This window comes from Podarcis cretensis (genome assembly GCF_951804945.1).
Source record: "Podarcis cretensis genome assembly, chromosome: 13".
NCBI lineage: Eukaryota > Metazoa > Chordata > Lepidosauria > Squamata > Lacertidae > Podarcis > Podarcis cretensis.
The window spans coordinates 55,278,984-55,294,365 of NC_137182.1; the positions used below are offsets into that span (position 1 = coordinate 55,278,984).

The 15,382-nt window shown below is 50.2% G+C and overlaps 3 protein-coding genes across 4 annotated transcripts in view; 2 read left to right on the top strand and 1 right to left on the bottom strand.

The window, feature by feature from the left end:
- Positions 1–7,027, bottom strand: part of GIGYF1 (GRB10 interacting GYF protein 1) — a 64,308-nt gene extending 57,281 nt beyond the window's left edge. For both annotated transcript variants that reach the window (XM_079951755.1, XM_079951754.1), the window contains exon 1: positions 6,855–7,027. The gene's annotated coding sequence lies outside the window, so the exon portion shown is untranslated. The remainder of the gene's footprint in view (positions 1–6,854) is intronic.
- On the top strand, positions 6,431–9,871 carry MEI4 (meiotic double-stranded break formation protein 4; the record flags this gene model as incomplete). Its single annotated transcript, XM_079950970.1, has 2 exons — positions 6,431–6,457; positions 8,412–9,871. The coding sequence occupies 2 exons, from the start codon at positions 6,431–6,433 to the stop codon at positions 9,771–9,773; spliced, it is 1,389 nt and encodes a 462-aa protein (XP_079807096.1). The 3' UTR covers positions 9,774–9,871.
- A 2,896-nt stretch (positions 9,872–12,767) lies between these two features.
- Positions 12,768–15,382, top strand: part of ZAN (zonadhesin) — a 71,174-nt gene continuing 68,559 nt past the window's right edge. The window contains exon 1 of the mRNA XM_079951700.1: positions 12,768–12,974. Within this exon, the coding sequence (XP_079807826.1) occupies positions 12,883–12,974 (92 nt within the window). The 5' untranslated portion in view covers positions 12,768–12,882. The remainder of the gene's footprint in view (positions 12,975–15,382) is intronic.

Sequence of the window (15,382 nt, forward strand, 5' to 3'; positions counted from 1 at the left end):
CGCTTTCAGGCCGAGGGAGACGGCATTTTGTCCACAGACAGCTTTCCGGCTCATGTGGCCAGCATGACTATATCACTTCTGGCACAATGGAACACCGTGATGGAAACCAGAGCTCATGGAAACGCCGTTTACCTTCCCGCCACAGTGGTACCTATTTATCTACTTGCACAGGTGTGCTTTTGACCTGCTAGGTTGGCAGGAGCTGGGACAGAGCAACGGGAACTCACTCCGTTGCGGAGATTCGAACCGCCGACCTTCTGATCAGCAAGCCCAAGAGGCTCAGTGCTTTAGAGCACAGCACCACCCGCATCCCTTTACTGTTCAGAGATATACTGCCTTCAGCAGCAGAGGTAGATCAGAGCCTTCTCTTCCATGACTTTACCTAATTCTCTTTTAAAAGCAAAATGGTAGCCTCCAGTACACTTAGCACAAGCATATCCAAAGTCTGATTTGGGGGCCCAATCTGGCCCGCTGGTCGGTTTAACCCGGCCCCTGAGAGCCAGTGTGGTGTAGTGGTTAAGAGTGGTAGTCTCATAATCTGGGGAACCGGGTTCGCGTCTCCGCTCCTCCACCTGCAACTGCTGGGTGACCTTGGGCCAGTCACACTTCTTTGAAGTCTCTCATCCCCACTCACCTCACAGAGTGTTTGTTGTGGGGGAGGAAGGGAAAGGAGAATGTTAGCCGCTTTGAGTGAAAGGCGGGGTATCAAATCCAAATTTCCTGGGGTAAAATCCTAAAAAAAGCTCAACAACTTCAATCCTAAAAAAAAGGTCAACAGCTGGTCGGCCCTCACGGCCCTTCACTTCATCAAATCTGGCCCTCTTTGAAAAAAGTTTGGAAACCACTGACCTAGCAAGACCAAAGACAAAGCTTAACCATGCGCTGCTGCAAAGGACTTTCTCCTCCCTCTCCTTAAACTTCCAACATTCGTCAATCATATGATGACCCCACTGCGTTCAAGAATTATGAGAAGGAAAAAGCTTCTTCTTAGCTGCTTTCCTCACATTGTGCGTAATCTTAACACGCCTCTATCATGTCACCCCCCAGCCTTACTAGCCATTTCCCTAAACGGAAAGCCCCAAACATCGAAACCTTTCCCAACGTCCAAACATCGCTCCAGCCCCTTGGTGACGTTGCCTGCCCTTTCCAGAGGTGAGGCGAAGAGAACTCCAATGACTTGGAACAAGGGAAACGTCTAAGAAAAATCATTTACGGAAAATCAAGGAATTCATAACAGGCACAGAAGAACCGCGGTCCGTATATTATGCATTTCAACTTTTTAATCGCTTCTGATATGTAACATTTGGCTTGTCACACGCCATTTAGCACTTCAGACCAACGCGCTGCAATGAACATATATGCACTCTGGCTGACTTTGCTTGCAAACGGTGAACGCGTCTCTCCAGTGTCCCATCATCCACAATGCCTTTCTTGAATCAGCTTTTCCCAGACTGGTGCCCTCCAGGTATTCGGGGCTTCAAATCCCATCAGCCCCAGCACTACACAACTCTGCTGGCTGGGCATGATGGGAGATGTAGTCCAAGACATGCAAGGCACCAGGTTGGTCAAAGGCTGCTTTTAACGCTGGGACCTGAGCCAGCATTTCCAAGCTTACTACAGTGGTACCTCTGGTTACATACGCTTCAGGTTACAGACTCCGCGAACACAGAAATAGTACCTCGGGTTAAGAACTTTGCTTCAGGATGAGAACAGAAATCGTGCGGCGGCAGCGGGAGGCCCCATTAGCTAAAGTGGTGTTTCAGGTTAAGAACAGTTTCAGGTTAAGAACAGACCTCCAGAACGAATTAAGTACTCAAACCGAGGTACCTCTGTACTACTGTTAAAGGTAAAGGGACCCCTGACCATTAGGTCCAGCCGTGACGGACTCTGGGGTTGCGGCGCTCATCTCGCTTTATCGGCCAAGGGAGCCGGAGTACAGCTTCCGGGTCATGTGGCCAGCAGGACTAAGGCGCTTCTGGCGAACCAGAGCAGTGCATGGAAACGGCGTTTACCTTCCCACCGGAGTGGTACCTATTTATCTACTTGCACTTTGACGTGCTTTCGAACTGCTAGGTTGGCAGGAGCAGGGACCGAGCAACGGGAGCTCACCCCGTTGCAGGGATTCGAACCACCGACCTTCTGATCGGCAAGTCCTAGACTCTGTGGTTTAACCCACAGCGCCACCCACGTCCCTGTACTACTGTTATTCTCACTGATTTATTAATCACCTTCTAAACCACCGTCTCAAGGCAATTTACACATGAGCTTAGGCTGGGAGAAGACCTTCCTATGTGCAGGAAGAGAGTTTGGGCTCAGGACACACCACAGAGCTAAAAATCCAGAGGGTTGTCCACAATCTCCATGTGTTGTTGTTTTACTTTATTTAAAACTTTGCCACACCACCGTTCAGTTCAAAATAGCAGGGATATTAATTAGCCGAAGCATGAAGCAAGGCTCCATGGAGAGAGAGCTCCACAAGCAGGCCTTGCTTTAGATCAGGCATAGGCAAACTTGGCCCTCCAGATGTTTTTTTGAGACTACAACTCCCATCATCCCTGACCATTGGTCCTGCTAGGTAGGGATGATGGGAGTTGTAGTCCCAAAACATACGAAGAGCCGAGTTTGCCTATGCCTGCTTTAGATACAGCTTTCACCAGACCAGAGGCCAGTGGGGCTTCTGAAGCCTCACTGAGAAAAGTTGCCAGTGCCAGGTCCCAATTAGCAGCCTTCAGTGGCTGTGTTTTGAACTCGGTGCTGTTTCCGGGAAGTCTTCAAAATAATAATAATAATAATAATAATAATAATAATAATAAATTTTATTTATACCCTGCCCTCCCTGGCCAGAGCCAGGCTCAGGGCGGCTAACACCAATAAAATTTCAGTAAAAACATTATTGGGGGGGGGGCAATTTAAAATACAGGTTAAAAATTTAAAATGCAGCCTCATTTTAAAAGTAGCCCATAGATCAAAACCATAAAGGGGAGGGAAACATAAGGGTCAGACTGTGTCCAAACCAAAGGCCAGACGGAACCGCTCTGTCTTGCGGAAAGATGTCAAATCCCACAAGGCCCTAGTCTCTTGGGACAGAGCGTTCCACCAAGTCAGGGCCAGTATTGAAAAGGCCCTGGCCCTAGATGAGACCAACCTAACCACCTTGTAACTTAGGACCTCCAAAATGTTGTCATTTGTGGACCTTAAGGTCCTCCATGGGGCATACCAGGAGAGGCAGTCCCGTCGGTACGAGGGTCATAGGCCGCACTATGCACAGTGCATTGCGGACGCCTAACCCAAAGGCCACCACCAGAGCTGCAACAAACTCTCTCCACGCAGGAGGGGGCATAAGCCGAGTGAAAGGCACTCCATGCGCCTTTGCTGTTTCAGCGCTGCAAAACTCTGGTCCCTTTTGCCATTTTGGCACCCCTTTTGCAAGTTCAAACAACCATGGGTTAGCACAGTTAATTGTGTGAACTCAATGCAGGACCACACCCCCTGGGTGTGATCTGGCCACTAGTGGCTGCATGAGAAGAATGGATTAAGTGTCCATGTCTGCAGCAATCTGATTAATCACGACCCCTAATAAAGTGTGGTTTCATCAAGGAAATATTTTGCTTCCGATCACAGACACTAGAAATCCAGGAAGGATGTATCTTGGTGAGCTCGTCTCCCGAGTGCCTAAAACTCAACTCAAAGAACTGTTTTACTTTCCTCTCCTTCCTCTGTGCAGATGTGGCCTCAGAACTGCCTGCCCGCTCCCTTCACCCTGCCCACCACTCAAAGGACGGAAGAGCCCCACCAGACCAGGTTGGCCAACGAAGCACCAACTCCAGAAGAAGCAATGGAGAGCCCACCACACAACACCAGGAAACACAAGCTGTCGTCTGCTGCCAGGCGCAACTGCGTGTTTCAGAAGGCTATCTGAACATCACACAAGTGCCAAGATCCCAACAACAATATTATGAAAATAACTTTGTTCCCAACCAAAATTTACTAATGGGAGGAACGGCTTCTCAATAGAGGAATGGGTGGTGATTGCCACGGATGACCGTACGCAAGTCCACCTAGCATGGCGGCAGTTACTATACCCTGCAGCAATGAATTCCACAGGTTAATAGCACACTGCACAAAACGTGTCCACCACAACCTAATAACAGACATGTCAACTTGTCACCACCTCCAGGCAGGAAGAGGCTTCTCTTTAAAAAGAAAGAAAGAGTGTTTTCCCTTTCCCTTTTAAGACCACAGAAGGTTGAAAGTAAGTTGTTGCAGTCAGACCAGCCAATAACTTTGCATCCGCTGCATTGTGGTCCAACAATGGGTGAATCTCTTCCACACTCCCAGCACCGTGTACAGCTTTCTAAATCTATTCTCTGTTTATTTCCCCCCAAGAGGTAAGCAATCTCCAAAATATATCTGCTCTCTGATGGTTTGCATAGAAAGCCACCTTATACAGAGTCAGACCATTGCTCTGCCTAACTCAGCGTCACCTACACCATACACCAGGGGTCAGCAACCTTTTTCAGCCGTGGGCCGGTCCACCGTCCCTCAGACCATGTGGTGGGCTGGACTATATATTGAAAAACATAATAATGAACGAATTCCTATGTCCTACAAATAACCCAGAGATGCATTTGAAATAAAAGCACACATTCTACTCATGTAAAAACACCAGGCAGGCCCCACAAATAACCCAGAGATGCATTTTAAATAAAAGGACACATTCTACTCATGTAAAAACATGCTGACTCCCGGACTGTCCGCAGGCCAGATTGAGAAGGCGATTGGGCGACATCCGGCCCACGGGCCTTAGGTGCCTACCCCTGCAATACACACTCCAATCCTGCTGTATCTGTTTCAGATATGGCAACCAGCACCACACACATGCCCCTGACTTTATAACAGAACAAGAGCTTGTTGGCCAGAAAGCCAGACTTCAACACTGCCAAGTACACTGGCATTCAGGGTACGTCCCAAGGCTCTAATACTGGGAGCGAGGTATTCCTATACTGACTGTTTGCACAAGTAAGTAATCAAAGACTGGGCAGCAGGCATGAAACTCCGCACTGCCAAACTGCCTTTTAAAACCTCTTAAAGGAGTTTTTTAGTACCACGTTATGGGGTTGCGTGGGACGCAGGTGGCGCTGTGGGTTAAAGCCTCAGCGCCTAGGACTTGCCGATCGAAAGGTCGGCGGTTCGAATCCCTGCGGCGGGGTGCGCTCCCGCTGCTCGGTCCCAGCGCCTGCCAATCTAGCAGTTCGAAAGCACCTCCGGGTGCAAGTAGATAAATAGGGACCGCTTACCAGTGGGAAGGTAAACGGCGTTTCCGTGTGCGGCTCTGGCTCGCCAGAGCAGCGATGTCACGCTGGCCACGTGACCCGGAAGTGTCTCCGGACAGCGCTGGCTCCTGGCCTCTTAAGTGAGATGGGCGCACAACCCCAGATTCTGTCAAGACTGGCCCGTACGGGCAGGGGTACCTTTACCTTTTACTATGGGGTTGCAGATAACCACCTTTTCCCGCCAGAGGTTCTCTTCAGCAAACCAGCCACACAGCCCAGGCAACAGAAGCTGTCGCTGCACAGGTCAAAACATTGTGCCCTGCTATAAAAAACTTCCATATATATACAGATGTCCACGTGCGAGTTATACACCCAAACTTTACAAGGAGGTGGCATCAAAACTAACTCAACAGGCAGGAAGGGAATAATATTTGAGGAGGAGACTAAAAGAAAGGAAAGGAAACCAGGACTCCCAAAACCCCACATATGACACTCGGCTTCTCAAAGGCGTTTTGGCACTGGAGTTTGTGGGTGCAAATTATTACGGGTCACTTAGCAAGAGAATGCCACAGTAATCTAGCTTCACTCTGCCTTGCCCAAGAAGCGTTTGTCTGTCATGCAATAGCTTTCTGCAGGCTGGTGACCTTACAGGATCCTGTCCCAACACTGAACTTGGAACTCCACCGAACTGCGGATCTCTCTGATCTGCGCGCGCACACGCGCCCCCAAATCTCTTCCTAAGGAGCAGAGAGCGTTGCAGGGAACACCGGCAATCCTCTTGCAAGCCCGCGTCATTTCGAGGTCTCCGCAAGCATGACAGGAGGGGAGTGGCGAAGCGGCAAAGCCTTCAGGGGCGCCGGAGCCACCCCGCACCCTTCCTCTTTGCACGGGCACCGGGGAACCACAGGGCGAGCCCTAGGGGTAGCCGGGGGAGGTGCGGGGGGGGGGTCTCAAGTCCGTCCTGCCCCAGGGGCTTCCCCCCCCCCTGCTTGCAAAAACGTGCCACGGGCCTCCGCAGGGCGAGGGCGGCAAGGGCACAATGCAATCAGGGATGCAAGGCGAATGGGTTGGGTTGGGTTGGGCATTTTTTTTGCAGCAGCGAAAGCAAGGGGCATGGGGGCTTTGCATGCACACGCAGGAGGGCGACCTCCGCCGCCATGCACGAGGGCGAGGGGGGTCCGGGGGTGAAGCAGAGGGGCCCCCCCCGTTTTTTTTAAAAAAGGAAGGGCGTGCAGGGGAACGGGAGGCGCAGTGCAAAGGCTCCCAGGACGGAGCAAAGAGCTGACGGCCGGCACTTTTTTATGGGGGGGGGGGGGGGAAGGTCCCCTGCGTCTCCATGAGGCGCCTCCGCAGGCGAGGGGGGAGGGGCGGCCCGGGGACCGGAGGGGGCGGGGCCCTCGCTCTCCCTCGGCGGCGTGTGTGCGTGTTTTGGGGGGGGTGTTGCGAAGGGGGGAGCCCCTCTCCATGGCGACGGAGGAGGGCGGGGCCCCGAGGGGAGAGGGGGGTGGGGGCTCCCCGGTTCCCATGGCGACGGGGGGAGGAGGAGGGGGGCGGCGGCGGAGGCCCCTCGGCGTCTCTTACCCGCAACTGCCCTCCGCGCGCGCGGGGTGGAGGAGGAAGAGGAGGAGGAGAGGGGGGGACGGGAGAAGGGAAAGAGGAGGAGGCCGCAGCGGCGTCTAACGGCTCCGCTTCTCTCGCTCTCCTTCCTCCTCTCGCCGCTTGTTTGTGTTTGTAACCAAGATGGCCGCCCTCCTCCCGGTCACGTGACGCGGGCGCCCAAAGGCAGGCCGGGGAGGAGGAGAGGTCACGTGGCGGGGGAAAGGCGGGTAGAGGAGGTTAAAAAAAAAACAAAAACGAGGCGTCGCGCAGGCGCAGTCGCGCCTCCGTACGTGAGCGCCCGGCGTCCCGTTTTCCCTTTCACGCTCGTCACGTGTGCGGGGGGGGGTTTGTTTTTTTTCTTCCTTCCCGTGCGCATGCGCGCGCTTACCCGACTCCCCTCGAGCGTTGCAGAGGTAGGAGAGAGAGAGAGAGGCCGGCGCCGCGCCTCAACGTCACGTGACCAAGGCCGAAGCTGGAGCAGCGCGCTCGGACGCCGAGACGTATCTCTTGACGCGCGCGCTTTTTTTTTTTTTTTGCCCCGCCCCCTCGGCTGGCGAACCTGGCTGCGGCGATGACGTCATGCGCTTCGCTCTGACGCCGCCACGCCGAAAAATGACGCCCGCGAAGAGAAGAGAGTTTTGAAAAAAAAAGAGTCGAGCGTCCCCCCCAACGGGAGGCGGGGCCTGTTGCCTTTTTTTTTTCCCGCCCGAAGTCACGTGTCTCTGAGGCGGTTCCCGCTCGGGGCCTAGTCGGCCGCCCTGAGGCGCCTCTCAAGGGCGCGGTATAAATAGCCCCGCGGGAGCCAAAGGCCGCGGATTATGGCCCCAATTTGGGAAAAAATAATAGTAATAAAAAACGTGTGTATGGACCTATAGGTATTTATACAGAGATATAAAGACGTCCATATATACGTCATATAAATGTATATATAATATATATATATAACTATATATAAACATACAACATGTAAACATAAATATATTTTAGATGTGCTGTATGATTTAATTTTATTTTTTTGTTGTTTTTTTAAATAATTTTTATTCGTTTTTCAAACACATAATAGAAACAGTACAAAACAAAAAACAAAAAATTCAGAACACAAACAAAAACATACAAAACATTTAAACCAATATAACTTCAAAATTATATTTTCATACCCTTCTTTCTTTTGACTTCCCCATACCTCCCCATCCCTGCATCCTTGTTTAATGATTCTTTAGCAACCCTTCAGTCAATTATCCTGATTCCCTTTCATTAAATTTCCTTTAGCTTTTTAGTTACAGCTGCAATTCTCTGCTTCTTACCCCATGACATCTTAGCATTCCTCAATTTTACAATAGTTTTTAAGGTATATTTTAAATTTCTTCCAGTCCTCTTCCACTGTCTCCTTCCCCTGGTCGCGGATTCTGCCCGTCATCTATTTAATTTTATTTTTTTGCACATACATGTACACACGCCCCAAAAAGTCCAATTAATACCGGCCGTTAAAGCCACGCAGTTTAAGAAGCAAGGAGTCCTTGTTTATATGCAATTTTGCAGGAAAAGGGCCTTTTTCTTTTGGGGCCATCTCCACCTCTGGCGACCCTGGCGTTCTCCGGCAGCCTTGGGTCTTCTGGCCGACAAGGCCAGGAGCCCCTGGGGCCTGGATTATGGCGACTGACCCCCACTTCAGGCCAGACCCCAGGGCCTCCGCTTTGGGGGACGGAAGATGGCGGAGGGGCAGCGTGGTTTCTGGAAGCCTCGCGCCTGGCCCTGGCCCTGGCGGTCCTGCGTTCGAAGCCGCCCGGCGTAAGCGGCAAGGAGCACGCGGAGCACCTGGCCAGGATAGTGTCCGGAAAGGATCCCCGGGAGAAATCGCGAGTGGAAGCTTTGGAAGCGGAAGTGGTTCGCCTGAGGCAGCAGCTCCTCCTGAGCAAAGTTTACCCGGGGTTCGGTTTGGAGAATGGGGATCCAGCCGCCGTTAGCAGTGAAGCGCTGGCCGTTGTCCGGGAGGACGATCGTTCCGGCCATTTTGAAGATTCCGGGTGCAGCGTCTCAAACGACAACCTGGCGGACACACAAGATGCCTCAACTGCCTTCAGCCACAGCGAGCGCGATCCTGCGTCCGACGCTTCATCCGTATTGCCCATGTTGACTTACTCCCATGCCGGCCCAAGCAAGTCTTTGGTTCCTCACATACAGTTCCTACGACGTTTCCTTGAGCTCAAGCAACTGGCGGTGCATGGAGGTCTAAGAACAGACTTGGGAAAACTCGGAAGGGATTCTTCTGCAATATCTGATTCTTTCTCTCGGTTGCTCGATGGCCTGGTTGCCGCCTATAGTTTCCCGGAACTCCCCTTCTCAGATTTTATGACTCGGACAGTTTGTGCCGTCATAACCGAGTTATTAAGCGATGCTGATGTATCGCGACAGATTTTGGGGAAGTGTCTTAAGAAGCTGGAAGACTCTGTGGAAAGACTCATAGACATTGTATTGAACAGTAGCCACCTCAACAGATTTCAGGTGCAGGAGTCTATATCCCATGCCGTTGTTTCGATCGGACAATGCAACAGATTGAGAAGGCACACAACATTCCTGCTCTTCAGAGAAGTCAGCCGATTTGCTGATGAGTTGCAGCACGCCGGTGAGATTCAAGCTGGACGCGACACGCGATATGAAAATATTTTCTTTCTGTGTAGAGCATTGGAACAGCTTCTTGAAACAGGGACAGAGCGGGAAAATGTTGCTGCCTCTTCAGGCTGCGACGGAGAAGAGAAGAAGATGTTTCTACAGAAACTTAACCAAGCCATTTTTCACCTCTGCGACGAATTTCCCTTGTTCTGTATTTATTTATGGCGACTAGGCACTCTTTTGAATGTGGCACACACGCAGACTGGTGGAAGAAGCTGGCCTGCTTTGTAGCAGTTCATGACTGAGCCTGGAAAATGAGGCTAGCAGGGACTGAGCAATGTCCACCAACGAAAGGAAATGAGATTGCCATCAAAAAGAGCGTGGGGATTGCAGATTAAATAAATAAAGTCTAAGACTGCAGGGTTTTTAACTTTGTTCGTTCCCAACTTTTCACCTTTCGTTCTTTCAATTTTGTATTTTTAAAAAAATATTTTGTACTCCTTCAGTGGCCGGTTGACCGTAATAAACATTTGATGGACGCATGAGCTGTGGTTTTATTTTGATTCAGCTTTCCATTTTATTGCCGTAAACCTGCTTTTGAACGTGCTGGAAAAAAGCATCTTGCACGTGTTTGAAAAGAGACGTTCTGATGTTTGTACCAGTCAGTTGTTGTTGTTTAGTTGTTTAGTCGTGTCCGACTCTTCGTGACCCCCTGGACCAGAGCACGCCAGGCCCTCCTGTCTTCCCCTGCCTCCCGCAGTTTGGTCATACTCATGCTGGTAGCTTCGAGAACACTGTCCCACCATCTCGTCCTCTGTCGTCCCCTTCTCCTTGTGCCCTCCATCTTTCCCAACATCAGGGTCTTTTCCAGGGAGTCTTCTCTTCTCATGAGGGAGCCAAAGTCTTGGAGCCTCAGCTTCAGGATCTGTCCTTCCAGTGAGCACTCAGGGCTGATTTCCTTCAGAATGGAGAGGTTGGATCTTCTTGCAGTCCATGGGACTCCCAAGAGTCTCCTCCAACACCAGAATTCAAAAGCATCAATTCTTCGGCGACCAGCCTTCTTTATGGCCCAGCTCTCTGCGACAAATCTCTTGGAAAGACAGAGGAGAAAGCAAGGTATGAACACAAGAAGAACCCCAGCAGCAGCGGTAGCTGAATTGGGCAAAAGAGCGGCCCATTTAGTTTGGCATTCTGTTCTCACAGTGGCCAGCCAGATGACCCTGTGAGAAAGCCACAAGCAGGACCTGGACCAGAAAGAAGAGAAATGGTGGGAAGTGGGCTTGGTGGACTGTCAAGGGACATCCCACTGATCAAAATAGGTACACTCATTATTAGTATTTTGGTCCCAGTTGTGGGAAGCAACTGACCTAGGCAAGAGCACGAGACCAAAAAACAATTGCCATTTGACATCCTGGCGCGAGCCAGCTGATTCACACAGAGTGCAAGACCCCAAAAAGTGTATTTTGGTCCAGCGCAATGGTGCTCCCTGGCTGTTTTGGGCCACATCTAACATACCCAGCCAGCATTTTTGATGGGAGTTGTAGTCTTGCAATACAGTGGTACCTCGGGTTAAGTACTTAATTCATTCCGGAGGTCTGTTCTTAACCTGAAACTGTTCTTAACCTGAAGCACCACTTTAGCTAATGGGGCCTGCTGCTGCTGCTGCGCCACCGGATCACGATTTCTGTTCTTATCCTGAAGCAAAGTTCTTAACCTGAAGCACTATTTCTGGGTTAGCGGAGTGTGTAACCTGAAGCGTATGTAACCTGGAGCGTATGTAACCCGAGGTACCACTGTATCTGGATGCCCACCCTTGATCCAAGGAGTGGCAGAACCAAAACCAGCCGACGGTGCAGGGAGTTGCTGCTTTTCAGGGATGACTCTTGCACTGCAGGGAGGCAAGGCTGCCCGCTGCCCTAGCTAGATGTCCCAAGAAAGAATGCAGGCAGCCATGGAAACAGCGATGTGTTGCAATTTGTTTATCAGCCCAACCTAATTTATTATGGGTGGTTGCCCCAAGATGATGTTCTCTATCTCTTATCTGTTGGTGACGATGGCAAAGGGTTCCCCTGGATCCATCCCAAGGTTCAGTCACCGTGACATATCCTTGGCACGCAAGAGACTTGGGAGGTATCGCTGCCGCCGTGCTCTTCCCTGCCCTGAGTCTAAACACATTAGCACTCGATGAAAGGCTAGGAGGCTTTGCAGTGCCTTGCAATGTTCCTCTGCTTTTCAATATACCGTACGTCTGCATAAAAGGTAAAGGGACCCCTGGCTGTTAGGTCCAGTCGTGGCCGACTGGTGTTGCGGCGCTCATCTCGCTTTACTGGCCGAGGGAGCCGGCGTACAGCTTCCGGGTCATGTGGCCAGCAAGACTAAGCCGCTTCTGGCAAACCAGAGCAGCGCACGGAAACGCCGTTTACCTTCCCGCCGGAGCGGTACCTATTTATCTACTTGCACTTTTTGACGTGCTTTCAAACTGCTAGGTTGGCAGGAGCAGGGACCAAGCAATGGGAGCTCACCCCATTGCAGGGATTCGAACCGCCAACCTTCTGCTCGGCAAGTCCTAGGCTCTGTGGTTTAACCCACAGCGCCACCCGCGTCCCTTATACACACCGTTTAAAGCACACACACACACACAGAATCCTGGGAACTGTAGCTTAATCCTCACAGAGCTACCGTTCCCAGCACCCTTAACCAACCTGAGATCCCAGGATTATTGGAGGGGTGCTTTAAACATAGGTTGTGTTGCTGCTCTCCAGTGTTCACACATCAGCAAAACTCTGCAAATGAAGGCCCCCTATTCTGTGCATTAAACTCTAGGGGGTGACATTAAATTTGTGTTATCTAATCTCCCACCCCCTAGAACTGTAGCATTGGAACGGACCACGAGGGTCATCGAGTCTAACCCCCTGCAACTGAGGATTCTTTTGTCCCGCGTGGGGGCTCAAACCCACAATCCTGAGATTAAGATGCTGAGCCTTCGTTTGTTTCATCCCATCAATCGTGTGTGCGGCACAATCTGGTTTAGAATCCTGGTGGCGAGATCTGCAAATGTGAGCAGTTTAGGATACGGAGCAAATAGAACCATTGAATTGCTGAGTTTTACTGCCTTAGATTCCCCCCATGCCACAAAATCTCTGCCTGCCCACTCTCCTCCAGATCGTTGCCACCCCACACGGAAACTCGGGACTTAAAGTGTGGATGGACAGCTCTCTTCGGAGGTGGGGCAGGGTGGGGCTGGCTAACGGAGGTACATGTTTAATCATCATGGTCGGGGCAAAGGTACTCCATGGGATGTGATTCCTGTTGCTCTCTGCCCCGTGGGGAGGGGAGCTGAGATGATATATCAACGGGTTGTTGCACTTCCACCGGCCTGATCGCTCCAGCATCCCACAGGATGGGCACAGAGACAGCCGGGCACCTCCTGACGTTGCTCCTGGTACTTGAGGGCATTGGCGTAGGATGCCAAACCAGAGGCGAATCGTTCAGGTGAGAGGCGGTGTGGAAGGGAGCAGGAATGCGGGGATAGAGCTGCTGAGATCGGCTTTTGGTTACTGGAAAATAATTCTTGTTTAGTTGTTTAGTCGTGTCCGCCTCTTCGTGACTCCCTGGACCAGAGCACGCCAGGCCCTCCTGTCTTCCACTGCCTCCCGCAGTTTGGTCAAACTCATGTTCGTAGCTTCGAGAACACTATCCAACCATCTCGTCCTCTGTCGTGCCCTTCTCCTTGGGCCCTCCATCTTTCCCAACATCAGGGTCTTTTCCAGGGAGTCTTCTCTTCTCATGAGGTGGCCAAAGTCTTGGAGCCTCAGCTTCAGGATCTGTCCTTCCAGTGAGCACTCAGGGCTGATTTCCTTCAGAATGGAGAGGTTTGATCTTCTTGCAGTCCATGGGACTCTCAAGAGTCTCCTCCAGCACCAGAATTCAAAAGCATCCATTCTTCGGCGATCAGCCTTCTTTATGGTCCAGCTCTCACTTCCATACATCACTAATAATAGAACACAGTAATAGAAAATAATTGAACACAGTAATAGAAGTTCACCAGTCTAGATGGCTTTAAAAGAGGATGGGACAAATTCACAGAGGAGGAGCGGACTATTGGTGGCTACTACCTCTCACCCTGACCTAGCCACTGTGATCCATGCGACGGTCACCTCTAGACTTGATTATTGTAACTCACTCTATGTGGGGCTGCCCTTGATACTGACCCAGAAACTCCAGCGGGTGCAGAATGCTGTGGCGAGGCTCCTTATGGGGTCCTTGCCTCGGGATCACATTCACCCGGTGCTATACCAGCTGCACTGGCTCCCAGTGGAGTACAGGGTCAGGTTTAAGGTGCTGGTTTTAACCTTTAAAGCCCTATACGACCTAGGACCCTCATACCTATGGGACCGCCTCTCCCACAGAGGACCTTACGGTCTTCAAACAAAAACATCTTGGAGGTCCTGGGCCACAGGGAGGTTAGTCTGGCCTCGACCAGAGCCAGGGCTTTTTCAGCCGTGGCCCCGATCTGGTGGAATGCTCTGTCCCAAGAGACTAGGGCCCTACGGCACTTGACATCTTTCTGCAGGGCCTGCAAGACAGAGCTGTTCCACCAGGCCTTTGGCCAGGGCACAGCCTGACTCCCTCCTTTGGCAATCCTCACAGAACTCTAGCCCAATGTTTGCCATTAATTTGATTCTGAATTGATTTTAGAATGAATTGATTTTAGAATGCTGCGTTACTTTATTGTTGTTAGCCGCTCTGAGCCCGGCTTCGTCTGGGGAGGATGGATTATAAATAAATTATTATTATTATTATTATTATTATTATTATTATTATTATTATTATTATTACCCTGTGGACATGCCAAATAAGATGATGGTCCAGAACTCGCGAAGCTCTCTGGAAGTTTCTCCTTAACCTCTCCTATAATGCAGCCTTCCCCCGACCTGGTGAACTGCAGGCGTTTTTGGACTACAAGTCCCATTAGCCCCCAGCCAATACTCCAAGAATCCAAGCTGACAGGTGGACTTCCAACCTCTGTTGGAAAACTTCCAATGAAAGAAAGTTGACAGCCTCCTGAAGGAGTCCATTCCACTGTCAAACTGCTCTTAATCCTCAGAAAGTCTAGTCATAATCTCCTTTCTTTTGGTATGAATCCATTAGTTCAAGGTTTCCCCCCTGGAGCAGCAGAGAACAAGCTTGCTCCATCTTCCATGGGACAGCCCTTTAGATATTTTGAAGGGAACTACCCTCTCAGTCCTCTCTTCTCTTTTTTTTTTTTTTTAAGTAATATTTATTGAAATTTCAAAAAAGGTTACAAAGGTAAGGGGGAAAAAGGTAAAAAGAAAAATACAAAATACAGAAAAAATAAACACAATTAAAAATAAGTCCATCATTCCATAACTTATCTTTCATTTACTTGTTTCGCTGACCTCCCCACACCTCCCTTTTTTGTATTCCAATTCAATTGGTTAACTCAGCAAATCCTTTCCCTCTTTATTTTTATCTTAATCCCTTATCTTAATATGTTATAACTTTACTTTCTTGCCTATTAAAAATACATTTTCACCTACTCCTTTCTAGCGTTACTGCTAAGAACCACTTGACTTCATTCCGACATCATTCTAACATTCATTGATTTTACAATATTTCTGTAAATAGTCTTTAAATTTCTTCCAATCTTCTTCCACCGACTCTTCTCCCTGGTCTCGGATTCTGCCAGTCATTTCCGCCAATTCCATATATTCCATCAACTTCATCTGCCATTCTTCCCGGGTGAGTAGATCTTGTGTCTTCCAATACTTCGCAATGAGTATTCTTGCTGCTGTTCTTGCATACATAAAGAAAGTTCTAAGTCGTCTCTTCTCCAGGCTAAATATACCCATCTCCCTCAACCGTTCCTCACAAGGCTG